The 11,349-nt window shown below is 40.0% G+C and overlaps 2 protein-coding genes across 2 annotated transcripts in view; one reads left to right on the top strand and one right to left on the bottom strand.

The window, feature by feature from the left end:
- Positions 1-568: 568 nt before the first annotated feature.
- LOC311035396 (butyrophilin-like protein 10) lies at positions 569-7,668 on the bottom strand. The gene is made up of 9 exons (XM_084043570.1): positions 7,619-7,668; positions 5,904-5,985; positions 5,044-5,329; positions 3,979-4,025; positions 3,303-3,578; positions 2,723-2,863; positions 2,415-2,456; positions 2,205-2,336; positions 569-2,062 (listed from the first exon to the last, which is right to left on the bottom strand). The coding sequence occupies exons 2-9, from the start codon at positions 5,965-5,967 to the stop codon at positions 2,007-2,009; spliced, it is 1,044 nt and encodes a 347-aa protein (XP_083899696.1). The 5' UTR covers positions 5,968-5,985; positions 7,619-7,668; the 3' UTR covers positions 569-2,006.
- A 751-nt stretch (positions 7,669-8,419) lies between these two features.
- The window catches only part of LOC311035398 (arfaptin-1-like), a 12,489-nt gene continuing 9,559 nt past the window's right edge, over positions 8,420-11,349 (top strand). Inside the window, exons 1-2 of the mRNA XM_084043572.1 lie at positions 8,420-8,622; positions 10,543-10,654. Of these exons, the coding sequence (XP_083899698.1) occupies positions 10,568-10,654 (87 nt within the window). The 5' untranslated portion in view covers positions 8,420-8,622; positions 10,543-10,567. The remainder of the gene's footprint in view (positions 8,623-10,542; positions 10,655-11,349) is intronic.

The following is an 11,349-nucleotide window of genomic DNA, read 5'->3' as shown; positions in this document are numbered from 1 at the left end:
TGAAGCAATTCAAAGTGCTTTGTACAAAACATTAAGAAAAAAACACACATTTGAGAGAAGAATAAGAAAAAAAGACACAAAAAGGACACTTGAGAAAATAATGAGAAATAAGGCATTATAAAGTGACATTAGAGAAAATAAGAATAGGTTCAAATAAAACTGAAAAATAAGTAGACGTTTTCCAGTTTTCCCAAATTCTGCTGAGACATACGGTAATAACTTGTAAGGGCACGGGCACACCGCACTTTTGTTCTACCTATGGGGCGGAATCTGCCAATGATTTTCAATGGGAATGGCGTGGTTTGATGGTCTTGCGCATATTTCCGTGTGTCGCGCACACCTTGCGTTTATGCGCTCTATTCACCCGTTTCCCAGGCTGTGTGTTTTCCACTTCCTGTCGATTTCATTGGATATCATTGGTCATCTGACCATTTTCATTGGATTTCATTGGATCAAATCGACAGGAAGTACAAAACACAGCCTAGGAAACAGGTGAATACGCCTTGTCTATTTGAAGCAGATAAATGCTCGAGACAGATTCTGCTTTTCCCCCTCTGTCCAATCGTGTGAGTCGAAGGTGGCTACGGGGATGGTCCTGAAAGTGAGTGACAGGTGCGTCACTGGTTATTGGGATAAAATTTGCTGGCTGCAAAAAACTGTCGGCTGCGCACAACATGACTTCAGCGGCCAGCCATAGTTTGGTGTGACCGTGCTTTAAGTCCTTTTAATGGACTGGAAAACCTTTTCCCAATCCCAACTTGATGGTAATGGGAGTGGTTTGATATCATAAAATACGTGGATTATCGCCTGTGTCCACAGCAGTTGGAAAAGTTTGTTGTTAGACTGAGATTCGTCGTGTCCCTACAGCATGTACTGTAGATGTGCTGTAGACAGCACATCTATCAGGCCAATTTATGCTTTGAGCGTCAAGAGTAGAACGACACGTTGCGCTCATTGAGGTTTTAAAAAAAGAACATTTCCCGACAAATGTTTTGTTGGTGTTAGCTTAAGATTATGGCATAGTTTTTTGTGGGGTTAAGTTAGGTAAAAGAGCCTGATTCACTGAATAGTTACAGTTTGTAGTTATTTACAGGGAAGGATGTAAATAGCCATCCCAATGTTAAAATTCTAAAATGTGTGCCAACCAATGTTCCCTTTTTCAACGGTCTGAGCAAACACTCAAACCCCCTGAGCATTACTTGAGCAACTGCTCAAATCTATAATATCCATAGATTATGTGAGGTTACGGTTAGGGTTAAGGTTAGGCATAGTTGTAAAAACCCTAGAAAGAAGTTGGACACAAGCAAGAACGAGGAAGAATTGTCAATCACAGCGACTACTGGCCAAGGAATCATGCGTCTCGTGCATCTCTGAGCATACTTCATCTGCCAAATCAATCAGAGTAAGATGAAGCGTTTGCGACAATTCATTTTTACACAGGTACGCGACACCGTCTACGAAGTTCCTCTGACACACAATTTTGTTGTTTTGACGTTACTTTAGTCGTGCGACAAAGCATAAATTGATCTCAAGTCTGCTGGTTATTCAGCATCGGATGTAGATGTCCCGCAGATTGTAAAGATGTCAACATTTCAATACGGCAATGTATCAATATTCAAAAGAAAACGTACTTTGTACTTTTGAATACTAAGTATTTTTAAAAGCAAGAACCCCAGTACTTTAACTCAAGTACAAATTTGACAGAGCAACTTTCTCTTGCAGTTGAGTAACATTTGACCAGGAGAATCTATACTTTGAGGTTTTAAAACCTTAGTTACTTTTCAAATAGGGTAGGCAGCCTACACCTTTTCGGGCCACTAACATTAGTAGACTTACGGTAACTGTATGTTTGTATATATATCTGTTCTGTTAAATGGACCTAACTAACTAACTCACTCACTCACTCACTCAAGTACTGGGGGTGAGTACTTCGTCCACCACTGGATCCCAGTGATGTGTCCAGCTGTCCCCTTTCTGCAGGGTTTTTTCATCTAGTGAGCTGCCATTCACAGGCCACCATGATTCTGCTCGCTGGCACGATGAGTTCCACTGTGGTTTGGATCTGAAAGGATATTCTCCATTTAATATTTACATGATGCGTTTCATATGTACATATCTTTGCTGTTGGGCAGAAACCTTGTGTATCCACATTTCAACTTGTGGTTCATGTGGTTAAAGTAGTGGTTAATATCAACGTGACATACCATCGTCTTTGTCAGAATACAGACCGCTGGTCTGTGGGGAGACAACAATCCCGCTGTCACACAAATCTCCATCGGCCTGGCGGACAGTCCTACACGGGGTGCCTGTCAACCGGACACTCTTACATGGGGTGCCTGGCAACCAAGTAATGAGACTGTTAGTACCGTTTAAACACGAGCATCAAAATACAACAATAGTAAAACAATACTTACTGCGATGGATTGGTTTGTTTTTTGCAGATGGGCAGACTGGGACTGTGTCAAGACAATACAATGGTAATTAATACTACTACCACCAATACTATATAGAAATACTACCACCAAGAACACTGCATAGACATACTACTGTATACTACCACCAATAATATGTAATAATACTTCTATTAACATAAAACTACTCATGACATAAATACTAGTAATTTTACTACTGCCAGAAATACTAGATCTTCTAATATTATCAGAAATACTAGTACTACTATTGACAGAAATGTATGTAGAAAATGATATATTATTATTTTTACTTTGAGTTGGCATGTTGGATTTCGCGCTTGGAGTGCTCGTCAATTTGCGACATAGACAAACAATACAGATGACCAGGATGCTAACCAATATGCCCAGGCCTCGGATAAGAGCAGCATGGTACGTGGTTTCTCCCGCCGGTACTGAAAAACACCCAATGCACAACATGAGGAACAATTCTTCAAACAACATATGAGCTCATTCAGCCTGTTGACAAAATAAAACATAGATAGAATGTGATATTGTGAATGTTTTAGAACTTAACGGGATAGTTCACCCAAAAAAATTTTTTTTTCCTATCGATTAGTCACCCCATGGAGACTTGAATTCATGGATATTTCTTTTTGTTTTTGTCGCATTCCTAGGCAGTGGTTCCGGTAGGAGACACAAAAGGAGACTCTTTGTGTCTCCTACAGGAACCGCTGCCTGTCATCAAATTATTGGCTTAGGAACGCGACAAAAACAAAAACAATATCTATATATATGAATTCAAGTCTCCATGGGATAATTTTGAGGGTGAACTATCCCTTTAAAAGGCGGAGGATGGAAGAAGAAAAACGTAATAATGAAAGGTATTTTTACCCGGTAGAGTTCTCTTCTGTTGGTGAGCTCTACAGGTGCATGTGTTGTTGTTGTTGTTCTTCACAGTAACGTTGCTTCTGACTGTATACAGACCATCAGGATCTCTGATCTTCTCTGAGGGTTCAGTAGGAAGGACGTTTCCTTCACCATCCAGCCAGGACACCTCAGGTCGTACATACCAGCCTTTAGACTCACACTGCAGAACCATTCCAGTGACATTGTCGTCTAAGACGGAGATCTCACAGGGGACACGTGGAGGCTCTGAGACTGTCTGAACTAAGGAGAGAAACATTTTGTTAATGACTATTTTAAAGATTATTTCCATGACATTTCTTCTACTACACAGAGTAGAATAGAAAAGGGGGTTAACCACTTGAACCCCAGCATGCCATTTCAAGGGGGAACAGTCGCCAAACATAGCCGATCTACAAGCTCAAAAAGTGTGACACGTTGTAAACTTGTAGATCGGCTATTTTTGGCAAAGAGATTGCAACTCGGGTCCGTTTTACTAAGTATAGAGAGTTTAAATGGTTAACATACAGTAGAAGCAGAACAGACATACAGTAGAGTTAGTATAAAACAGTTAAATTAAGGATTCTAGTTTAGGAACTACTGTACGCTAACCCTATTTCTATTCTGTTCTAACAGAACCTATTAGACGTTGAAGTTGAATTACCGATGACAAGGTCTATGAAAGATTCATGCACGTGTGAGACATGGCACCTGTAAGACAAAACAGTTAACCACTTATAACCTGGTGTCTCATTGTGGGGCTGGTCATTACAGACAAAGATTTTCAAAGCATTTCAAAAATATCTTTAAAGAAATTGTCTATAAGGGCTGGGCTGCTGGCATGGCAGTACAGGCACCTAGGCTCAATGTAGCCTGACAGCGTGTCACAGGTTCGAGTCCCGATCCCGATGACCTTTGCTGCATGTCACTCCCCATCTCTCTCCCCATTTCCTATCAGCCTACTGTCCTATCCATAAAAACCCAAAAATAAATCTAAAACAAATCACAACGCTCTGTGATGTTATCTACAAGCGTGGGCTTGTAAAGCATCTACAGGTATTTTTACAGATTCTTCATGTACTGAACATATATAGGCCTTTACACATCAGGGGCGTCACAAATAAGCAATACGAAAAATGCTAAATGCTCCCTAGAAAAATATCCGGGAAATATTTCTCATCAAAACTATTAATATACTTTAAGTCTCATTCGTACAGGTTGTTGCTGATGTCGTCGTTGTCAATGAAAATCATAGGGGTGTGTACACGAGTTCGGCTGTACTTTTGATTACAGTTTAGACTAGGACCAATGTTTCTAACCAATGTGCTAAAATATCAACAGCTGGAGCAGACCCTCTCACAGTTACTAGCTCTAGGCTACAGATGTAAATAAATCTTTACATTTGGTAGACTGGGGCAAGTGCACGAGTTGGCTGTGAGGGGCTTTCAAATGGCCGGCCTCTCCAAAAGGAGGGCCAAGCAGTTAGCGAGGTACAGCTCAATATCAGCTATTGTAAGAAGCCGCTCCAATTTGGAGGAGACGTTGTTTCCTTTATCCGTGATTGATGTGCTGCTGCTGCGTCTGACAAGTATGTCAACATGTTCTGCTGTTCTGTCTGACTTCACTGGCAGTGTTTATGTCCTTTGTACAAGGTGCTCTTGGACTTTTGTTTACATGGACAATGGACATAAATACATATTTCTAATGTGTGTGTGTTACTGTAAGTTACCGGTATCGTCCTCCATCCGAAAGCTTCACGTCATTGATCAACAAGGAGGCGTTTCCGTTCTTCAGCTCCCACAGAAACAACATGGTCCTGTCATGGTAAGACGGGTTCTTCTGGCTGAATACGTCCCGTCCATCTCGGTGAAGGTGGACGTACTCGGGCTGCAGGTCCGGCCTGGTCCACTCCACCGTCTCCTCTTCGATGCTAGCGGAGGGCTGCAGGCGACAGGGCAGGAGAACGCCTCTACCAACAACCCCAACCACCTTGATGACGGACCCGCCGTCTGGACCTGATTGATATAAAGATGTTCAGTATTTTATATTAGATCGTAGGGATGCAACAGTTAATTGAACTTCTCGTTTAATCTTAAAGATTGTCAATTTCCATCCTTGAATCCATGATTCTTTTCTTTTTTATACAATAGCAGATCTACAAGCTACGATGCGTTGTGAGTTTTTAGAGTGGATTATTTTGCATAGAAAATAGGACTTTAAGCCAAGGAGTAGTTCACTCAAAAAAGTACTTATTTTCTATCAATAACACACCCCATGAAGCCTTGAATTCATGGATTTTTTTGTTTTTGTCGCATTCCTGAGCCAATAATTCCATGAATTCAAGGCTTCATGGGGTGTGTAATCGACAGAAAATAAGTCATTTTTGGGTGAATTACTCCTTTAAGTGGTTAATGATATCCGACTAATTCATTTAGTTGAATCAAATATTTGACTAATCAAAAAAGTAATCGAATAAAGATAAAGAAAATAATTCATAGTTGCAGCCCTATTAGACTGTAAATATATTTTCAAGTAAAACAATCTGTGACGAAGTGATTACTTTTCTATTCATCAGTGATTCAATCTTACCTGTGGCTGTGTGGATGCAATTTAAGCAAATTAGCAGCACCCAAATCATGGTATGTCCACACATGTCACTGTCCCCTCTGCCCTACAATGGAGGGAAAAAAACAAATGATAATACTCATAAATGTTACTAAATAATGTGTGTGTCCATGTTTTAGTATGTGAATATATATTTCTAGGAATTAGATATATCACAAGAGATTTTACACTGTGAAATAATAGGCTACAGTTTAGGATTACAGTTGAATCTAGAATTATGTATATTATATCGTGTGTGCACACACACACACACACACACACACACACACACACACACACACACACACACACACACACACACACACACACACACACACACACAACTTTGAGCTTATTTGATGGTATTGACAGCTTCTTGTGGTCTTGTCAGAATCAGAATCAGGTTTATTGTCACATCACAGGTTTACAAGGTAAAAAAGTGGGTGAAATTTGTTTTTGTACATCATTCCCATCGCAACGTTAAATTCCGTAGAAAGAAGAGTGGGGAGAGAGAGAAGAAGAGGGGTAGGGGGGGCAAGTGGGAAGGAGATCAAACAAGAGAACAATAGAAGCCAAAAAACAAGTTATCTACATATTTACAAAGACCTGAGATAAGAGACAGACTAAGGTGCCTGAGCATAGCAGCAATGTATGTATACTGTGCATGATATACTTATAGACGTTAAGGTGCTTAGAGAAAAAAAAAGCGCAATAAAAAAGACCAACAAAAAAAAGTTTGTGCGTTATACATAAGGTGCAGAAGCCTAAGGGTGGACTGACCCTGGTATAATCCTCTTAATGTTTAATCTTCAAGTGTTTCTTCAAATTAGCATTTTGACTAAAGCTTTTGCCACAAAATGTACATTTAAACCCTTTCTCCCAAAAATTCTAAAAGCTTTTGTCACAAAAAACTGTACACCTAAAGGGTTTTTGGTGTGATTCCTCAAGTGTTTTTCATATTACCGAGGGGGAGCTAAGTCCGAGTCATTTTCCTGGTATAATCCACAGGTGTGGGCCTTTTTCTAATGTGTCACCCAAAAAAGTACTTATTTTCTATCACTTATACACACCCCATGAGGCCTTGAATTCATGGAGATGTTTTTGTCGCATTCCTGAGCCAATAATTTGATTTCCATGAATTCAAGGCTTCATGGGGTGTGTAATTGATAGAAAAGAAGTCCTTTTTTTGGGTGAACTACTCCTTTAAGGCCTAGCTAGTTGTTATTTAACACATGTCTTGTTGCAGGAGCCATCCACAAACCCTCCGCCCCTCCCCTTTCCCCATACACACAGGCTAAAAAACCAAATCACAAACTAACGTGCTGAATGAATCATATGTGAATCATACATATGAATCATATATGCTGAATACATGTCATATGATGACATAAATGATTCAGCACATTATGTTTGTCAATGGGAGTAACCATGTTAATTTACGTGGGATAAATCACAAAGAAAGCCCTTAAAGAGTTAATTCATATTTTTCCAAGTTTCTAATCTATGGATTCTGCGCACACGCGGACGTGTTTATGCGGTTGGCGGGCGTTTGAAAAAGTAATCCGTCTCTCAGACAAGAAAACAACACAAATGACCCCTAAAACCTAACATTTGTTTTGCTCTTCGGCGCTTATGAACTACTCAGACAGGTCGACACATGCACCGTTTGTAATGTTTCAGCCATGTTTTAGTTATCTTACCGTTAGTTAACCGTTGTGTGCAGAGCAGTGGAGTGAGGTGGGTTAGGTAGGAGGGTCTCTAAACAACAGGATGTGACGTAACCTGAGTTTTAATAGTCTTGAAGCCAAAGGTTTTTACTGTTCAGTGCTCAGATCTGGTCTAAAACCCGCCTATTGTATCCGGTCATGTCAAAATACACATACACCATAGAGGTAGACATACACAGACCGTTTCCGTATCCGTTCCAGACCGGATTTACTTCCTCCAAAGCAAATCCATCGTCTGACACCGTGGGTAGCGTTGCCAGATTTAGCAAGAGAAACAAGCAACCAGGTATGTGAAAACAAGCCCAGAATAAAGCGAGTTTTCATGTCATTGTCAAGACCAAATTACTATGTATTTGGCCACGGACCCCCTGAATATGCTATGTGCCGCTATGTGCCAGTGACCTCCATTAGGCCCCATACAAATTGGTGTTACAAAATATTTCAAAAACAATCTAGATTTGTAACATTTAAATTAAGATTTTGAAAATAGCAGATATATTTCAAATAGCCGGTGCATATAGGGTTGAAGTGGGTTAGACTGAAGCAAGTCCAAACCCCCAAATAAGCAACTACACTTTCTAAACAAGGCCCACAATAAAACACAACCCGCAACTACCAACAAATTATATTATTGTTATTTACAAGCGACTTTCCAGGAAAAACAAGCCCAGAGTCGCTTATAATAAGCATAGCTGGCAACACTGACAGTGAGACACGACCAACCAGCCAATCACAGAGTGACAGCCTGGGCTATGGGATGCAGAGTGTCCTCACTATTTCCTATTATTGTGTTATTGTCCTGCTTGTCAAAGAGTTGTTGAAGACAGTTGGCAACAAAGTGTCACCTTGAAAACATGATGTAGATTGATCTGATCACACTGATTGATCGCATTGATCCTGACCTGAGAGGGGCTTTAGGATAGGAAGAAAAAAAAGAAGAAACAGGAAGAAACAGGAAGTTTGTTAAAGTCGTAAAGGTAAGCAGTGGTGGAAAATGTACTCAAATGTTTTACTTTAAAAGTATCAATGCTTTTCGATGAATTGACCCCAATGGAAACAAGTCATAGGCTATCTTGGGTTTAAAATCTTCTTAGCAGACCTTGTATTGAACTGTACTTTCCTGTTACTGCTAAATAAAGTATTCAATCAATCTTCAATCAATGATGCAATGTAGAAATACTCCACGTTCCAGGTAAAAGTCCGGAATTCAAAGTTTACTTGACTAAAAGTACAAAAGTGTTGGTATCGAAATGTACTTGAAGTGCCAAAAGTAGGTAGTACAGTACTTGAGTAAATGTACTTGGTTACTGTACACCACTGGTTATTAGTTACAGTTGGGTCACATTATGATTACACCTAATGTTACATATCGCTTTTTAAATGCCTTTTAGAGAGATCTTCCTCATAACAACTATTCTATCACGTCACTATTATTATAAAGAAGACTTACTACATCGAATATGATTTATGTGATGTGATCATATATTTGCCAAACGGCGACCTCTGCTGTCACCGGATTTGATAGGTCACCAGTTGTCATGTATGTCATTGGTTCTCAAAGTGGGGTCCGGGGACCCCCAGGGGTCCTTGAGGCAGTTCCAGGGGGTCCCCAGCTAAATGATAGATTAGGCACCAAATGGACCCTTATGGGTCTGTAACTCTGAGAGTGTACAAATTTGTACACTGTAAATAGACATAGATTTTTACAATATAAATTGCGGTCCAAGTGATAGAAATGCCATTAAATGGGGGTCTGTAGCCCTAATGCATGTCAAACTGGGGGTCCTTGAAATTAAAATGGTTGAGAATCACTGCTAGAGCCGTAAAAAAATCTTCTCTAATGGGGGTCCCTGGCATATATTTTGAAATGGGGGTCCGCGGGCTAATACGTGTCAATTTGGGGGTCCTTGACATGAAAAAGTTTGAGAACCACTGATTTATGTGATGTGATCATATATTTGCCAAACGGCGACCTCTGCGGTCACCGGATTTGATAGGTCACCAGTTGTCATGTATGTTACAGTGAAAGCTTTTGTACACTGACTGCATTCTTCAGGGCCTACGTGGAGGTTTGCCTCTTGTGTCTGTGAGTTATAATTACAATCATACCAGAGGCAAGCATGTTGGCTACAGATGAATGTTCACATGACACATATGGCTTCTGATATTATTGTTGATAAACATAATTACATAATGTAGGCCTACAGGAACGACAACAGCACGTCTCAACTCACATTAGAACATTAGTTGCATATCTGTGTTGGCCACGAGATGGTGCTATCCACAGGTCTAGCATAGTAACCAGTGGTGGAGAAAGTATTCACATTTTTGACTTAAGTAAAAGTATCAATACTGCAATGTAGAAATATTCTGTTTCAAGTAAAAGTCCGGAATTCAACATTTACTTGAGTAAAAGTACAAAAGTATTGGTATCAAAATGTACTTAAAGTACCAAAAGTAGAAAGTACTCATTATTATTTTCAAATGTATGAAAGTCTTTTGAAAATAGTAGATCTACAAGCTCACAATGTGTCGCAATCGGCTATTTTCAAATGGCCAAAATGTATATAGGGCTGAAGTAGGCAATGTATGTGTTGTAATAATAATCCAAATCTACAAAGTAACTACTAACTAAAGTTTTCAAATAATTGGATCGGAGTAAAAGTTCAATATTTGCCTCTGAGATGTAGTGGAATAGAAGTAAAAGTACTGAAAATTGGAAATACTCTAGTAAAGTAAAAATACCAAAAAAATGTACTTAAGTATAGTACTTTAGTAAATGTACTTAGTTACATTACACCACTGCTAGTAACTAGTAGCTAGTGTGTGTAGATGTGTTTGTGCGGTCATGCTGATAATGGCAGTGAATGATATGTGTTGTTTGGTTCTCATTGCAGAGAGGAGAGTAGCAGCGTTACATCAATGGAGAGAGAGGAGCCGGGAGGAGGTGCCAGCAGTGTGTCCACAGGAGGAGAGGAGGAGGTGGCCTCAGACTTCACAGCTCCCACTGTAAGAACACCCACTTATGAGACCTTGTGTTACAGGACTGAAGTAACTGGTACAATAGAGAATTAGTTCTCAGCGTTCCAACTGTCTGTCTCTCCTACACTGTCTCCCTGTCAGCTTTCCTACTCTCTACTACTACCTGAAGCATATATACATCAAATTTACTTGACTGTGCCTTCCTGTTATTTTGTTCTGTTTTATTTTCTTCTCTATTTCTCTTTCCCTATTCTGACTCTTCCTGTAACTGTAATAATGAGAGACCTTGTACCAAAAATAATTTGACCCACTATTTTACACACTAATCGTGTGATGTGACAATAAAGTTGAGTCTGATCCTACCCTGTCCTTCCACTCAGCTGTCCTACTGTTTGTCTCTCCCACACTGTCTCCACTCAGCTGTCCTACTGTTTGTCTCTCCCACACTGTCTCCCACTCAGCTTTCCTACTGTCTGTCTTTCCTACGCTGTCTCCCTCTCAGCTTTCCTACTGTCTGTCTCTCCCACACTGTCTCCCTCTCAGCTTTCCTACTGTCTGTCTCTTTTACACTGTCTCCCTCTCCCTCCATGCTGACATTACATTTATTTATTTGGGACATAACTCTCGTACAAGAAGTTTACGGTCAGTGAATATGTCAATGAATCAATGCAAAACTATTCTGATTAGTCTGATTAACCACTTAACCACTAATTTTATGCATT

The sequence above is a fragment of the Gymnoscopelus microlampas genome (genome assembly GCF_963454915.1).
Source record: "Gymnoscopelus microlampas genome assembly, chromosome: 19".
NCBI lineage: Eukaryota > Metazoa > Chordata > Actinopteri > Myctophiformes > Myctophidae > Gymnoscopelus > Gymnoscopelus microlampas.
The sequence above is the reverse complement of the archived record's forward strand: the minus strand, read 5'-3'. Positions and strand labels throughout refer to the sequence as shown.